General features: G+C 58.2%; 1 protein-coding gene across 1 annotated transcript in view; it reads left to right on the forward strand.

Annotated features, from left to right (window-relative positions):
- The first annotated feature begins 277 nt into the window (after positions 1-277).
- Positions 278-16033, forward strand: part of ZFPM1 (zinc finger protein, FOG family member 1) — a 34997-nt gene continuing 19241 nt past the window's right edge. The window contains exons 1-2 of the mRNA XM_053987072.1: positions 278-382; positions 15252-15383. Of these exons, the coding sequence (XP_053843047.1) occupies positions 343-382; positions 15252-15383 (172 nt within the window). The 5' untranslated portion in view covers positions 278-342. The remainder of the gene's footprint in view (positions 383-15251; positions 15384-16033) is intronic.

Here is a 16033-nt window from a genome sequence, read left to right on the forward strand (position 1 = left end):
ACGCCCCCTCCGCCGTTAGCCCCGCCCCGCGGCGCGCGCGCCATCCGGTGGGCGTGGCCGGCGGCGGGGCGGGGGCCTATGGGCGGCCGCGGCGGCGGCGGAGGCCCCGCCCCCCCCGGAGCGCTCCCGCGGGTTTGATCCGGCGCGGCGCCCATTGAGAAAATCCCGCGGCGGCGGCGGCGGCTTCGCTCCGCCGAGCACGGCCCGGCCCCGGCCCGGCCCCGGCCCCGGCCCCGCGGGCGGGCGGGCGGGCATGCGAGCAGCCGGGGGCCCGCCCGCCGCCACCCACCTGCCGCCCGCCCAGCCGCCAGCCGGGGCGCCGGGCTCGCCCCTCGCCGAGCGATGTCCAGGAGGAAACAGAGCAACCCCCGGCAGATCAAACGTGAGTCGCCGCTACCGGCACCCCTCCCGCCGTTCCCTGCTGACCGCACCGCTCCCCGCTCCCCTCCCACACCCACCCCCCCGCCTTTTATTTTTTTTTTTTTTTTTTTTGCACCACGTCTTCGGCGGCAGCGCTCCCGCACCCCCTCCCCCGGTCCCCGCGGGACACACCCGGGACCCACTCGCCGTGGGTGCCCGTTCCCGCTACCGGCCCATCGCCTGCCTTGGTCTCTGTCCCCGCCGCTCCCCCCTCCCGCGCCGCCTTCCCCCCCCCCCCGCCAGCGCGGTGGCTCCGGTACCGGCTCCCGATGGGGGCCCCGATAAGGCTTTAAAATATTCCGTTCTGCAAGTCCCGTCCTGATAACATCGCTCTGTCGGGACGGCCTGAAATTGTGATCTTATCTCCTTCGCCTGCCTCCCATCCAGCGCCGGCAGCCAGGGCCAGGGGCTCCCCCAAACCCCCCCCGGGGCTCCCAAACGCCGCCGGGCCACCCCAGCCCTGCCAAGGGCTCCTCACCCGGGCTACGGGCCGCTCACCCTGCCGGGGGCTCCCCATCCCTCCTGGGGTACCCCAGCCCTGCCAGGGGCTCCTCACCGCGGGGACAGCGCCGTGACCCTGCCAGGGCTCCCCTTCCCGCACGGGGACCCCCATTTGCCTGGGCGCTGCTGGACCCGCCGTGCCACCGTCCCCATCGTCCCCATGTGCCACCCTCCCCACCGGCCGCGCTGTCCTTGGCGCTCCACCCTGCCCCGTGCCCGCCGGGTCCCGCTCGGCATCCCAGCCCCGGTGGGACGTGGCCATGGGGAGCCGCCGCGGGATCCCCCGGGACTTTGGGCGCATCCCGGTCCCTCCGTGTGGAATGGTGACAGCAGAGGGTCGCGCTGCCCCCGCTCCAGCCCACCGGCCGGGCTCCAGCGAGGATGTACCGGCAAGGCAGAGAAATCCTGCAAAGTGCTGGAAGTTTTTTTGGTGCCGGGCTCAGCTTGGCTTGTCTCCTTCCTCTCCTGTGTGTGTGTGTGTTTTTTTTTTTTTCTTTCCCCCCTCGAGTCGATGGAAGCTGGTGATAAGAGGGAGATGGGAGGATAGGAAAGGCTGGCCACCATGTGATAATCTACCTTTATCTTTCTCCTGAAATAATTGCAAGGCTGAGTTGCACCTACCTGTTTCCCTGCCTGGGGTGATTGCTGTGGTGATAACGCTCAGCTAGACTTTTACCCGGGGAGAGTTAAAAATAGTCCCAGCTGCCTCCTCTTTTTTTTTTTTTTTTCGGGATACTTTTCTCCTTTGGCTTTCTCCAACTTCCGCGGCTTTATTTCGGCAAAAAGCCCTGCGAGCCCTGCCCGGGTAACTCCAGCTCGTTCAGCCGGGAGCGTTCAGACCGGAGCGAGCGGTAGCGCTGGAATGACACCGCTCCCTGCGGGAGCTTTGCCGCTGCTGGGATGCCCGATCCCAGCACCCACCAGCGTGGACTTTACGGGGCAAACTGGGGCAGGACGAGGCCGTGGCAGCTCGGCCGGGCGGCGGCAGCTCCTCGTATCTCCTTCCTCTGCTGCTTTTCTGCAGAGATGTGAAGAAATGATAAAGTGGGAGGCTGATCTCAGGCCGCCGGCGATGGCCAAAACTGATTAAAAGCTGAGAGCTTGGAAGCCTTCCTGTATGTGTCAACATGAAAACAGTCATTAGAGGCGGCGAGCGCGGCGAGAGCGCCCTGCCGCTGCTCCATCAGGGAAGGTATGCATGAATCAGGGCTCCGGTAACCAGACTCCTCTCATGTACAGACCGGACCTGTTTCCACAAAGTCTATCCTCCTTATCATCTCGGCTGGAGCATTAAAAACCTCCTCCAGATTGCTATCTGCTGATTTTATTTTCCTGGGTGACGCGATGTTCTCGCTCTGGCTTCGCCTTCTCTTGTGGGGTTGGGGTTTTGTTGTTTTTTTGGGTTTTTTTTTTTGAAGCCCGATGCGAGGCGCAGATTAAGGCTCGCGGGGAGATCGCCGGGAGAGCGGGGAGATCGCCAGCAGAGATAAGACAAAGATCAGACACCGGACTATATTTAACCAGCTGCTTTAACCTTCCTCTCCTCGGTGCCTTTCCGGGCTGGAGCCGTGCGGGGATGGAGGGGCCGGGGGTGCCGCTCCCTCCCTGCGAGCCCCCCCGGCAGCGGCGGTGGCACGCGGTGGGGAGGCTTTGAAAGCCGATTGCATCGCGATGGTGGCTTTTGATAGCGGGGAAAACACCCCGAGCCATCTCTCCCTTTCATTTTTGGGGGTTCCTGCCCGCAGAGGACAGTTTCTTTCCATCCCTGCCTGTACCACCAACCTCCCTGCAGCTGCTTCTGCCTTATGGGGTGGTTTGTTTTTTTCTTTTCCTTTCTCTTTTTTTTTTTTTTTTTTTTTTATGTGTGTGTCTGTCTTTTGTTCTGCTGGTAGATAGATGTGAGGGGCTGATAGGGAGCAGGAGCTGATCTCCAACCCAGATAGCCTGTTATATTTATTAACTTCAAACATGGGAGCGCGGGCGCCCAGCTGATGAGCGAGGCTCTGGCAGCTGCCGGTGCTTTCACAGCGCCGGGTCCTGCGATGGGGGAGCCTGATAAGCGGGAGATTGATCTCATCGCGCTGATGTGCCTCCCCCTCCCTTGTTCTTTTAATACTGATTTTTTTTATTATTTTTTTGCTCCTAAGCGAGCTGGAAGCGAATGTTTTGTCAGAGTTGCAGGGGCCTGTTTGCGGTTATTATTTTTTTTTGTGGTTTTTTTTTTTTTTTTTCCTTTTCCCTTTTTATTCTGCGCTCAGCTACAGTAGATCTGAGCTCCTGATAAGCGCCAAGCCCCGATCTCCATCCTGATAGAGATTGCCAGGGCTGATAAGGACCACTTATCTCTCCCCACCAGACCGGAGCAGGATTCGCTACAACAACAAACACAGCAAAGAGGGGCAAAAGGGCTCCAACAATTTGTTCCACTGCAGATGTGATTAACGCAGGCACTTTAATTATCTGATGGGGGGCAGCTGCATGTGTGTTTTTATTTCTCAAGGTGGTGGGGTGGTTTCCCCCCCTCCACGTGCTCTGTGAAGCGAGCTGGGTTGAGAAGCCGAGCTCTCCCAGCTCCTGTTATCGGCTGCAGATGTTGCATTAGTTTGATGAGAGCTTTGACTTTTTTTGATGATTATCTCCCATTCTGCTCCGCCGAGCGAACGCACGGGCTGGGGGGGGGGGGGGCGGGGGGAGGTGAAAACACCGTCATATTTTTGCATGTGTATTTTCTTTAATTGCTATTAGATGGTGTCAGATAACGACTGCGATCTGCGCTGTTAAAGCCGCCGTCTCTTGATGGGGTTGTGTTGTTGGGCCGGGTGGTTTTATATTTTTTTTTTCCTTTCTTCCTGCACGCTCGGCTGCTCCCCGGTCCCGCGTGGGCTCGGCGGCGATGCCGGGAAGGGGATGGTGGAGCCGGGCAGGGGGTGGCCGTGCCGGTCGGGCCGTGGGAGAGCCGTCCTTCCCGGGAGCCTGGAAAATTGCGTTTCTTTTAAAGATGACAGTGGCCAAACCCAGCGTCTATTTTTAGCGGCGGCGTGGTGAGCCGGTGGCGTGGGATGCTCCCGGCACGCCTCCTGCCCGCTCCTTCCCGCTGCCTTCCCTCCCTGAGTCCTTCCCTTTCAGGTGACTCTGTTTCAACCTCCTCTGCTTGTTGCTTTTTTTTTTTTTTTTTGCCTGTTTTTCCCTCTGCGCTCCGATGCGGCTGCGCTTTTCCATCCCCGCCACCTCCGTGCCTCAGTTTCCCCATCCGCGCCTCCGGGGTGGGGGTGTTTGGGGAGGGAGGTGCTACCCCGGGGTGCTCCGTGGGGTGGGGAGGGTTGGGTCCCGGCAGGGCCTCCCAGCTCCGCTCCCAAAACCGGAATTTTCTGCACATCCCGGGGCTCCCTCGGCCTCCCGGCCCCCCCCCTGTACCCCACTCGTGGCATCCCCAGGGTGGCATCCCCGTGTCCCACGTGTCTGCTACACCCACGGGCGCTGCCTGCCTGCCAACCCCTCCCCTCTCTTGTGCAAACACCCCGAGGCTTTTGCCAGCCCTGGCGCGGTGGTGGTGGCACCGGAGCACGGCTCCTCGGAGCTGGCAGGGGTGCGGGTGGCAGAGCCCTGTGGCACAGCTGCCCCCGCAGTGGCTCTGCCCATCCCGGGTGCCAGCGGCCTCCTGGGGTGTGCCGTGGGTGACACTGGGGGCTCCCAGGGCTGGGGGAGCGTCGTGGACCCCACGGGTGGGATGGGATTGGGGGAGTGACCCGTGGGATGCACCCAGTTCTCCCGGCCATCCCCAGGTGGTTCCCACGAGCCACCTTCCTGCCCAGTGGAGGGCCTGCCCCAGCCTCAGGTGATGCTGGAAGAAGTTTCCCTCCTCTCCCACAGCCAGTGCTCCAGGTGCGGGCATCCCTGCAGGCCCCAGCTCCAGGAGAACGGTTGGCAGCTGGCGGCCAAGGGGACAGCTCAGAGCAGGAAATCCATTCGCCACGGATAAGGGAGAAATGGCACTGCTGGCCAGTGCCACCACCCCGTGCCCTGCCAGCCGTGCCAGGGAGCCCTCCAAGCCCTTTTGGGGCCGTGCTGGGGGTATATCCCAGGATGGCTCTTCCTGGCCATCCCCATCTCCGCAGCGGGCAGGAGAGGAGGATGAGGGGGATGCTGGGGGAGCCGGGCTGGCCACGGCCAAACCAGTTCTGCCGTGGGGCGGCCGGCGAGGGAGGCTCCGGAGGCTTTGCCTTGCCAGCAGCTCCTTCCAGGGCCCGTGGGCGCCGGGGTTGGGTTGGTTTTGTGTCTGCTGCTGCTCTTCCACCTCCTGAGCCCCCGGGGGATGGACTGTCCCCGGCATCCCGGGGAAGCCACCTCCAGCCGGGATTCACACCTCGGCATCCGGCGTGGCGAGGTTGGGCAAGGTCTTATTTTCCACGGTGAATCACGAGGCCACCGAGCAAGCTGCAGCCTCCCCTTTGGCCAAGTTGTGATGCGGCCAGCTCGGCGAGCAGGCCTTGGGAAGAAAGCAGTGCTTTCCCCACGGGTGTTGCAGGAATTGTGCAAGGAGGCAGTGCCACGGCGGGGGTGATCCGAGGTTCCTGGAGAGGGGCAGCCCCTGGGGTGCCAGCGGGGCCACCTGGCATCACCGTGTCCACATCCATCCCGGCGCAGGAATCTCCGTGCTGTGGGACATTCCCAGCCCTGAGGGGACACCCACATCCCTGGGAAAGGAAAGGACAGCGCTGCCCAAAGTGGGAGCAGCAGGGCTGGGGATGGAGCTGCTGGGCCCTGCGTGGTGCTGGTGGATTTGGGGCCAAACGCAGCTGTGCTGGCCGAAGGAAGAGGATGTTTTGAGGATGTTTTCCATCCGTCCTGCTGCAAAAAAAAAAAAAAAAAAAAAAAAACATGATCTGCCTTGGAAAACACTGGATGGGGCGTTGCTGTGGAGGGAAAACCAGCCCAGAGCTTCCACAGAGGCACAGGCAGGGCTGAGAGCTGATGCTGCCCGGAGAGAGGGATGTGAGCAACCAGGGCACGGCAGGAGCGAGGAACCTGGAGCTTCTCGGAATTCAACGCTGCAGAAGAGAAGTTGGAAAAGGCCTCTGTGCCAGCCCTGCACCACACTCCACCTCTGCTCCATGCCGAGGACATGGATTTTTCTTCCCGTGGGGCCAAGGAATCAGCTGCCCCGCTTTGGAGAAGAGCAGGAATAGGAGCAGGAGGCCAATATCTCCTTTTTTTTTTCTGCGCCACATCCCATGACTGCTTTTGCTGCCTGACTCAGGGCTTTTGGCCGGGCTGTGTCCTGCTGCTCCTTTTATCAGGAAAGTTCAAGTGTTTCGGGGTAATACAGTTCCCTCTTCCGATGGCTGCCCGGTAAAGGCTCCACATTGTTCCTGCAGCAACATGTTTTTTTGGAAGGGCTGAAATGCCGAAAGGAATGCAACTGCTGACCTTGGGCTGCAGTGGGGTTAAGGAGTGTGTGCCTATGAGTCACTCCAGATAAGAGCCTTCCACGGCTTTTTTTTCCTCCAAAATAATTCTTTATCTCCTCTTTCTCACATCAACATATTTTCTTGACATCTCCCATTCGATAGCCCGTGGAGGAAATGTGCTCCTCTGATTTGTCCATCTGATGAAATGTAGATCCATTGTTTTCCCTCGGCCTTGGCCGGCCGGGAGCGTGACCCCAGGATTTGGGGATGTGCCTCCGAGTCAGTGCCAGGGCTTGGGGATGCTCAGTGGGGTCGGGGTCCCAGAGCTTTGGGAGTGCTCAGTAAGGTCATGGCCTGGAGATTTTGGGGTCAGTGCCTGGGGTTTTGGGATGCTCGATGGGGTCGGGGCTTGGAGCTTTGGCAGTATTTAGGATTGGTGCCTGCGTTTTTGGGGATGCTTGGTGGGGTCAGCGCCTGGAGATTTTTGGGATGTTCAATGGGGTCAGTGCCTGGAGCTTTGGGAATATTTAGGAATGGTGCCTGCAGTTTTGGGAATGCAAACCCAGGGTTTAGGGATGTTTGATGGGGTCGGTACCCCTTGCTGTAGGGATGGGCTTTGGAGTCGGTGCCCAGGATTTTGGCAATGTTTGGCACCCTGGGCTTTGGGGATTCCCTACAGATTCAGTGCCTGGGGCTTTAAGGATGCGCCTTGGGATCAGTGCCCAGGAATTTATGGGTGCTTGAAGGCGTTTGGGGATGCACCTGAAGGCTGTGCCTGAGCCTTTGGGGATGCTCAGCAGGGTCAGTCCCTGTAGCTTCGGGAATGTGCCTTGGGATGGTACCCAGGGTTTTGGGAAGCTTGATGCGATTGGTGCCTGGCATTTTGGGCATACTTCTCTGGGTCAGTGCCTGAGGTTTGGGAATGTGCCTTAGGGTTGATGCCCGGAGCTTTTGTGATGCTCGGTGGGATCAGTCCCCGGGGCTTTGGAGATGTTCCTCCAGGACGGCGCCCGGGGCTTTTGGAAGGTGAGGCTGGGAGCAGCAGGCAGAGCATCCCCAGCTCGGGAGGGCACGGCGGGGAGGAAAAGCCGCTCTTCCCTCCCCTCCGCGCTCCGCCGAGAAGTTTGGCCGCTCTCTCTCTTCTCCGTCTCCCAGCCGAGGCCTCTCATGCTACTCGCAGCTCCTATGATAATGCGGAAAGTTGAACTGGCCCCATTACTGCGCTGCGATGGTTGCCGCGATAAGGGCCCGATAATGGCAGCGATAGCGGCAGCTCGGTAGCCAATGGCTCCGCCGCTCCTCCCATTAACATTCCCCACCACGGCCGGGCTCGGAGCTGCCTATCTGCTCTCCATTTCCACTCCTCCGCTAGATAAGAATGGAAATACTGACTTCATAGCTCACTGATTAAAGTGTCTGGATTTCTTGATAATACACAGATAAATTATGTTTTTCAAAAAGAAGGTAGGGAAGGGAGTGCGAGGGGAGGGGAAAAACCTCCAGTCCATTTTTATTATTTTTTTTTTTTTTTCCCCCCTTCCTTCCCTCTTTCTGGCCGTGCCCTGGGAGTTGGGTTCTTGCTGCTCCAAAATGCCCTTCCCAGCAGGAAGGCAGAGCCCTGTGAGGCTGCCCTGAGGAATGGGGGGGACAGAGGATTTTTGGGAGCTGCGTGTGGGGCGGTGTAGGGCACGTCCAGCCACGGCCCTGTGCTGGGATGGAGATGCTGTCCCTGCATCCAGGGACCTGCTCCCACCACGGGCAGCCAGGGCTTTGCCAGCTGTGCCACGGGGTGATCCTGGTGGTGGCTGGGCCATCTCGGGTGGGATCTGTCCCCAAGCTGGCAGCGCCCAGGGATGCTCGGGGAGCGTCTCCATTTCTGTAGCCACCTCCAGCCTGAGCCTCCCTGCTTCTGCTGCAGGATGCTGCCCTGGATACTTCGGAGCAGCCTCATCCCTCTGCCATATCCATACTCAACTCCTTGGCTTTCCTCTCTCATCCCCGCTGGAGCAAACAGAGCTTCCAGACTTCTTAGTTTGGAAAAGGTATCGACCACGAGCCTCTGAGTCTGTTTCATCTAAATATAAAACTAAAGAGCAAACAGTATAAAGTTCATTTTTTAATGTGCTGCCCCATTCCAGTTGGGTTGCTCTCTTTATTTTTTTTAGGGGAGCTGTGATAAAAAGCAGAGATAAAGCCAGGACTGTTTTGTGTAGGAGTCGGTATCTGCGTTATCTATCTCCCTTTTTCACTCTCCGGGCAGCTCTGTTGTTTTTCGCTCTTATCTCGCTCCACCAAAATGCCAAGAACAGGAAAAAAAAAAAAATTAGAGAAAAGAAAGAGAGAGAGAGGCAGCACAGGCACGTTTGCACGGAGCAAACTCAGTGTCCACGGAGCCGGGTGGGAGAAGGGCCTGGAGTTGGAGGAAGAGGAGGGTTGGGGTGCTGGGAAGGATTTTGGGAGCAGCGCTGTCCCAGGGATCTCCATGTGCCAGGCTCGGTGCCAGCTGCTCTCAGATGGGCCACCCAACCTGGCTGTGCCCTCTGAAGGTCCTTCCCTGCCCCTGGAGCCCCCACAGTTCCTGCTGGTCCTGGGGTGCTCCAGGATGGCTCTGGGAGCTGGGATCAGGCATCCCGTGGGACTGGGAGCATCTTTCCCGATGCCCCCTGGTCCCCATCCTTGTCCTCATCCCTCAGGCCTTGTCAGCCAGGGCTGTCACAGCCCGAAAGGCTTGGGGTGGGCACTGAAAACCATCCCTGTTCCCTTTCCATCGCTTTTGGGAGCGGGATGGACCTGGCAGGACCTGGAGCTGCTTCACACAGGAAGGGGGATGGCTCCAGCCCGGCATCTCCGGGGTAATTTGTCGCTGGATTAGCCCAGAGCTTGACCTCTGTCCTTGCTGTCACCCGGTATTGATGTGCTCGAGTGGTGCCTGAGCACCCCCAGCCATTCCCGCCTGGAATGTCTTTATTCCAGGTGGGAGAAGAAGTATGGGAATCGAGGGGTTTTCCCCCAGTTCCACCCTTTTGGCAGGGAGCAGGGCTGGCCTGATCTTCCTGGATGGAATTTCTTTCCCGTCTTGTTGCGTATCCAGCTGCTCCCGAAGTGCCCACATCCTGGATCACCGTGGGGATGAACTCTTCAAGCTGCTCCTGGATGGGGTTTGGATGGAGACACCTCCAGTCCCACCAGGAAGGACTGGTCCTTCTCTCCCAGTCTCGCCAGCTGCCTCAGTTTCCCTGCCGTGCTCCGAGCAGCCTCTCGTGGCTCCGTGTGCTCAGCGCATCCCTTCTCCCGGAGCATCCCCATCCATCTGCCGCGCCAGGCACGGCTCCGTTCCGCTCTCTCCAAATCTATCAGGGCCTTATCGACCCCATCTGAAACCTAAAGTCACTCCATTGTCATTGTCCCCGGATTTCTCCCCTCGCTCCTTCCCCTCCCTCGCACGCGGCGGATCCGCCGGCCGTCCCTGTTGGGAATGGCGGCCCCCGGAGCGCCCCAATCTCCCGGGATCTCTGGGTGGTTTATCGGCCCATCGGAGCCGGGGCTGGCGGGGCCGGCGCTGGCGCCGCTCGCTGCTGATAAAGTTACAGAGTTCAGGCAGTGATGAATGTTCAGTAACTGCACCCGCCGAGATCCCGCCTGGGCTTGGCAGCGCGAGCAGCTCCGGCTGAAACCAATCCCTCCCCTATCAGCAGCGCTGCTTTTTCTCAGGCTCAGCCTCTCCCCGCTTCTGCTCTTCCCTGGGGGGCTCCCCCGGGGCAGCGCAGCACCCAGGGGTGCTCCGGGGGTCTCCGGCCCAGGGGTGGTTTCTGGATTTCGCCCTGGGATGGTTTGGGTTGGGAAGGAGCGTGAAGCTCATCTGGTTCTAGAGCAGGGACCTTCCACCAGACCAGGCTGTGGTGGCTGGGGCAGAGCAACTCCCCAGCAGTGGCTGGAGCATCCCATCCCAAGAAATCCCATCCCATGAAATCCCATCCCAAGAAATCCCAGCCTTCCCAACACCTCCATTCCCTCTCTGTCCTTTGTTGCTCTCCTGGAAAAATTAGGCCTAAGTGTATTGTAAATGTAATCATTATTGTAAATGTAATCATTATTTTAAATGTAATCATTATTGTAAATGTAATAATTATTATAAATTTTAACAATTATTGTAAATACCATCCCACGAGCAACGGCGGCATCACCCACCCCCTCCATGGCCCCACCATCTCTATTCCCCCACCACCCTTTATTCCCCTTCCTGGTATAAATTAGGCCTAATTGGTTCTAACTGTAATAATATTAATCATTATAAGACCCCTCATGAACAGTTGGAGCATCTCCCCGTCAAGAACTGCAGCATCACCCAACATCACTCTGTTCATGGATAAATTAGGCCTAAATACAGAAATGTAATAGGTCTATAAAATTGATTTGTAAATGATTATAAATATCCCCCATCAGCAGTCCCAGCATCCCTGCCACCTCCTGGATAAACCAGTAATAATTTAATACCAAATCGTGATCAATACATTATAAATCCCCCCCTGCACCTTCCCATTCTCCAACCATACTTCTTTTTTTTTTTTCCCTTGCCCTTTTCCCCCAGGGCACCACGGGCAGGGTCAGGGTGAATTTTATCTGGAGGTGATGGAGAAGGGCCCCAAATTTGAGATAAAGCCCCCTGGGGCCGGGCCCAGCCGCTATCGGCTCCGTGCACGGGGCTGATCTTTCATGGGGAGATATCCATGGGAAGAGCCCGGCCTGGGATGCTGCAGCCAGGCTGATAGGGGAGAGGGCTGATTTGTGCTCCAAAAGCCCCTTTTTTCCTCCCAGAGGGACCCCAGACCAAGTTCCCATTGGAACTTGGTGCAGCATCACCGAGGGGAGATGTTCCGTGGGGTCGGTAACGCTCCCAGAGCTCGTTTGTCCCGGCTCGGCATTCCCGGCTCGGCATTCCCGATGCAATCCGCAGGGAACGGGCTGGGGAGCAGCCGAGGTCGTTGGTAAAACAAACATGGGGAGGGCCCAGGCAGGAATTGGGTGAGAAGAGCGGGCGGGTGGCCCATCAGATAGCGGGATTTGCAGCCCGGGTTGTTCTCCGGGTGTTTCTGGCAGCGGGGCGGGCACGGCACAGCCCCGGCCAGACCCCGGGGAATCCCGGGATGCTCCAGATCCCACCGAACCACCAGGGCTGCCTTTGCTGAAGGAGCAGCTGGGACTGCCTCCAGGAGCATCTTTCCCTGAGGAATACCGGCCTCTTCCTGCAGCTCTTGGCTCCATAATTTGGGGGGAAAAGCGGTGATTTAGGGCAGCGAGGAAGCGATGCCTGAGTGGAATTTCCACACTTCCAGCATGAGGTGATGGATGAGTATCCTGGTGATGCTTTGTGCATCCCAAAACCTGGTTTTTGGAGCCTTGCCCACCTGCTTTTGGGTTGGTTTTCGTTATTATTATTTTTTTATTATTGTTATTATTATTATTGTGGTTTTCTAGAAGAGGATGATGCCACGCAGGGATGAGGAGGAGCTGGAAGGATGGAGAGGGGATCCCCCATTATGCTGCCTGCCTGGTGGAGCTGGAATATCCCTCAGGATGCCCTGGCACAGCTGAGATGTCCCTGCTGTCCCCCCCAGTGACACCCAGAGCCAAGGCTGAGCTTTGAGGTGCCTGGAGAGAAGGTTTGGGATGTGAGGTCACCTGACTCCAGGCTCTGCCCATCATTCCCTGACTCCTGGAGCCCTCCTTGGACTCATCCCCTGCCCAATGGGACTTGGAGGAATTTTTATTTTTAGAAATAAGGATCGTGGATTCCCAGAACGGTTTGGGTTGGAAGGACCTTAAAGCTCATCTCCTTCCTCCCCCTCCACGGGCGGGGACACATTCCATTTAGCCCAGGTTGCTCCAAGCCCCATCCACCCTGGCCTTGAACGCTTCCAGAGGTGGGAATTGGAAGGAGTCGGATGGGGAATTTTATTTAAATTCGTATTTAAAAATAAACACTTGGACCTGATGGCAGCACCGAGCGCCAGCCGGCGAAGGCAGGTTGCCACCAGCCTGCACGTGTTCCCAATCCAGGACCAGCTTTCCACCACGGGAACTCCTCCTCCTCTTCCTCCTCCTCCTCCTCCTCCTCCTCCCTGCTCCAGAGCCGGTGGGAAAGTCTGTGGCTGTTGCTATTTTCTATCTGTTATCAAGGCCTCTTATCACTTTGCTCTTGTCTCCGTGCCGGCTCTCCGAGCGCCCAGGGTCTCGCTCTTGGCAGCCTGGAAAAATCCCCCCCCTCCTCCTCCTTGATTCCCTATATTCTTTTGCCTTTTATTTAATTTACCAGCTAAGCACAAAGAATCAAGAAAAGCTTTATTGTTCCTGCGCTGGGAGAGCCTTAATTGGAGTGCAGTGATCAAATCTTTACCTGGATAACGCCGGGTTTCCCTGGGAATGCCGACCCTCGGCCCAGCCCTGCTGCCACGGGCACAGCGCCTCAGCTTCCTGCAAGTTTGTAGAGTCACTGTCTTTTTATTTTTTTTTATTATTATTATTTTTTGAGGGGAAAAAAAGAAGAAAAGGGTGAAAAAAAAAAAAGAAATCCTTTCTCGTTATCAATAAAAAAAAAAGGAGGGAGAAGAGTTAATCGTCGAAGCGGAGTATCTTGGAAGGGAGCGTTTTTTGGCTCTTCCCCTCTCTGTAAAACCAGCCTCAGTAATTCAGTTTTAAAGCATGAAAAAAGGGAGTTGATGAAATTCCACTATCAGCACTGAACCAATATGCAAAATATCTCGCCGAGAATCAAATAGCTATTATGTTTTCATTTCCATTTCAGCGTATTTGCTTAATGAAGAATAGACAGATCAGGCCAGCCGAGGGAGGCTGTGTGCGGTGATAACTGTGCAGGGCTCCCAGCAATCCCGGGCAAGTGACGCTCCCTCCGCTCCTGCTCCACGCTCCCTCTCCCTCACTCGCTTTTTTTTTTTCCCTTTTTTCCCCTTTTTTTGATTTTTTTTTTTTTTTTCCCCCCAGTGGTTCGTTTAACCCGCGCAGCTGGGAGCGCTGGTGGTGCATCCCTGGGGAGTGGGATGCTGCAGTGGGGCTGGGATGCACCCAAGGACACGGCTCTGGGATGCTGTTGGCCACCCAGCCTCCCCATGGGCACTGGCTGACACCGTGGTCCCTAAACCCCTGGTTTTTCAGGGTTGGATTTATCTTATTTTTATTATATTTTTATTTATTTTTATCTATTTTATTCATCCCCACCTCCCCTGTGCTTGGGAGTGCTTTGGGGTGGGATGTGGGGCGCATCCAGGGACTGTGTGAGATGATTCCAGGATGCTGTTGGCCACCACTCGTCCCCACACCAGGTTTGGCACGGCTGGATTTGTATGGAGCATCCTCATCTTCCTCATGGCCGGGCCTCGGTGTTTTGGGGTGGGATGTGGGTGGTCCCAGGGTGCATCCAGGGGTCACAGTGACAAGATTCTGGGATTGTTCATTCCCCATCATCCCTGTAGGCGCTGGGTGACACCACAGTGCCCAAAGCCCAGCTGGATTTAGGTGGAGCATCCCCATCTTCTGCCTGGGTGGGGATGGAGATTTCAGGGTGGGATGTGGGTCACCCCAGGGTGCATCCAGCGACCCCAGTGAGGTGGCACTGGGACGCTGTTGGCCACCCATCATCCCTGCAGGGACTTGGTGCCACCACAGGACTCAAAGCTGGATTTTTTATGGAGCATCCCGTTGGATTCATACGGGGCATCCCCATTTCCCTCCTGGCTGGGGATGGATATTTCGGGGTGGGATCCAGGGACCATGGATGGGATGCTGTTGGCTGCCCATCATCCTGTAGGATGCTGTGGTACCCAACACCATCCCCATCCTCCTCCTCACGTTTCCCTGGCAGGATGTGGGTGGTCTCAGCACCCTTGGGGGGGTGCCAGGTGCCCTCCTGGCCCCACCCATCCCTTCCCTGCCCCATCCACCCCTCCCTGGGCAGGCTGGGGGTGCCAAACCCCGGCGCAGGCGAGCGTCGGGTTAACTTTATCAGAAGCCCAAGAGCCGCGAAGGCGTGAAGGAAGAAATTAGCCTAACAATGTTTCATTTACAGCGGGAGAAACGATTTGTTAGCTGGCGATTGTTTCTGAATATTATCACAGCCTTTTTAATTGTGCTGGAACTGAAATTAGCAGAATTAGAATAAATTGCCTTCCCTTCTCCGGCAGCCTCTTTATTCACGCTCATTGTTGTGTGCTTTGTATAGATTATGGGCTCTTTGTTCTGCTGCTGTAAATATACATGCCTGGAGTCACGGCGAGCAGCTGAGGTCTGCAGACGGGCCGGCCCCGCTCGGATCCCCCCCGTGATCCCCTCGTGATCCCCCCGTGATCCCCGGTACCGTGCCTGGCTGGGGCCCGGCAGCCCCCGGCACCGCGGCGTCGTGCGGCGCCAGCCACGTGTGCCACCGGGGCTGGGCCGTGTGCCACCGGGGCTGGCCACGTGTGCCACCGGGGCTGGGCCGTGCCCACCCGGCTGGGGACATGGCTGCGTTGCCATGGGAACGGCCGGGAGGGATGGCAGGGATGAGGGGTGTCCCTGTCACCCCCCCTTGCGTGTCCCCCCCTGCAGTGGGTCCGTGTCACCGGTCAGATGAAGGGTGGTGGGGACCATTTCTGGGGTCCCTTTTTGGGGACAGGTGACGCCGCAGCTGTGTGCACAGGACCCCTCTTGCTGCCAGGCTGATTCCCCGCAGGGAGGGGAAGATGTGGCCACCTCTGAGCAAGACGTGGCCACCTCTGCAAGGGGACAGCGTACCCCAGGGGGATGCCGCGCCGCAGGGGTGGCTGGGCAGGGCATTTCCTCCCAGCATCCGGATTTCCCAAGTGGGAGAACCCCCTGGCGTCTTTTCCCTCTGGCTGTGCCCTCCTCACCGCCCTGTCCGTGTTCCCGCAGGTTCCCTGGCAGCGATGGAGGAAGGCGAGGACGCCCCGGTGGGGGACAAGAGCCCCTCGGAGAGGGACGGGGCCACCTCGGACTGCGAGGGCTCCGCCGAGCGCGACACCTCCAGCCCCCCCGGCAGTGAAGGTGAGCCCTGGGCTGTCCCTGCTGTCCCCTCCCCAGAGCAACCTGCCAGGCATTAGCTCAGCAAGCAGCCTGGCCACCCCTCGGGGCTAGTGGGCCAGTGGTAGCCCCGTGTCCCTGGGGGGTTCCATCCCTCTGGGGACAGCGCAGGTTGCAAAGCCGTGTCCCTTGGGGTGTGGAGTCACGTAAGTCAGGGTTTAAAGTGACCCTTCACAGGGATGTAAAGTGACCTTTGGGATGTAAAGTGACCCCTTAGGTGCAGAATGACCCTTCCCCCTACCTTGGGGTGCAAAGTCACCTTCCCTTAGGGTGCAAAGTGTCCCATCCCGGGGGTGCAGAGTGACCTCTTGGGGTACAAAGTCACATCCTTTGCAATACGAAGTTCCTCTCCCCGCCCATGATGAAAGTCACGTCCCTTGGGGTGCAAAGTTCCCCCACCCAGGGGGACAAAGTCCCATCCCTTGGCGTACCCAGTGACTCCCCCGGCGTGCCAAGCAGCCCCAGAGGGCACAGGTGGTGGCCCTGGCCGTGCCACGGGTGGGCTGGGGGCACGGGGCCGTCGGTGGCACCACAGTGCCCACGCAGCCGCCAGGCTGCCGCCGAGCCGAGCCGTGCCACACCCCAAAGGTGGCTGCGACTCAGGGCCGGGCTGA

The sequence above is a fragment of the Vidua macroura genome, chromosome 11, assembly GCF_024509145.1.
Source record: "Vidua macroura isolate BioBank_ID:100142 chromosome 11, ASM2450914v1, whole genome shotgun sequence".
NCBI lineage: Eukaryota > Metazoa > Chordata > Aves > Passeriformes > Viduidae > Vidua > Vidua macroura.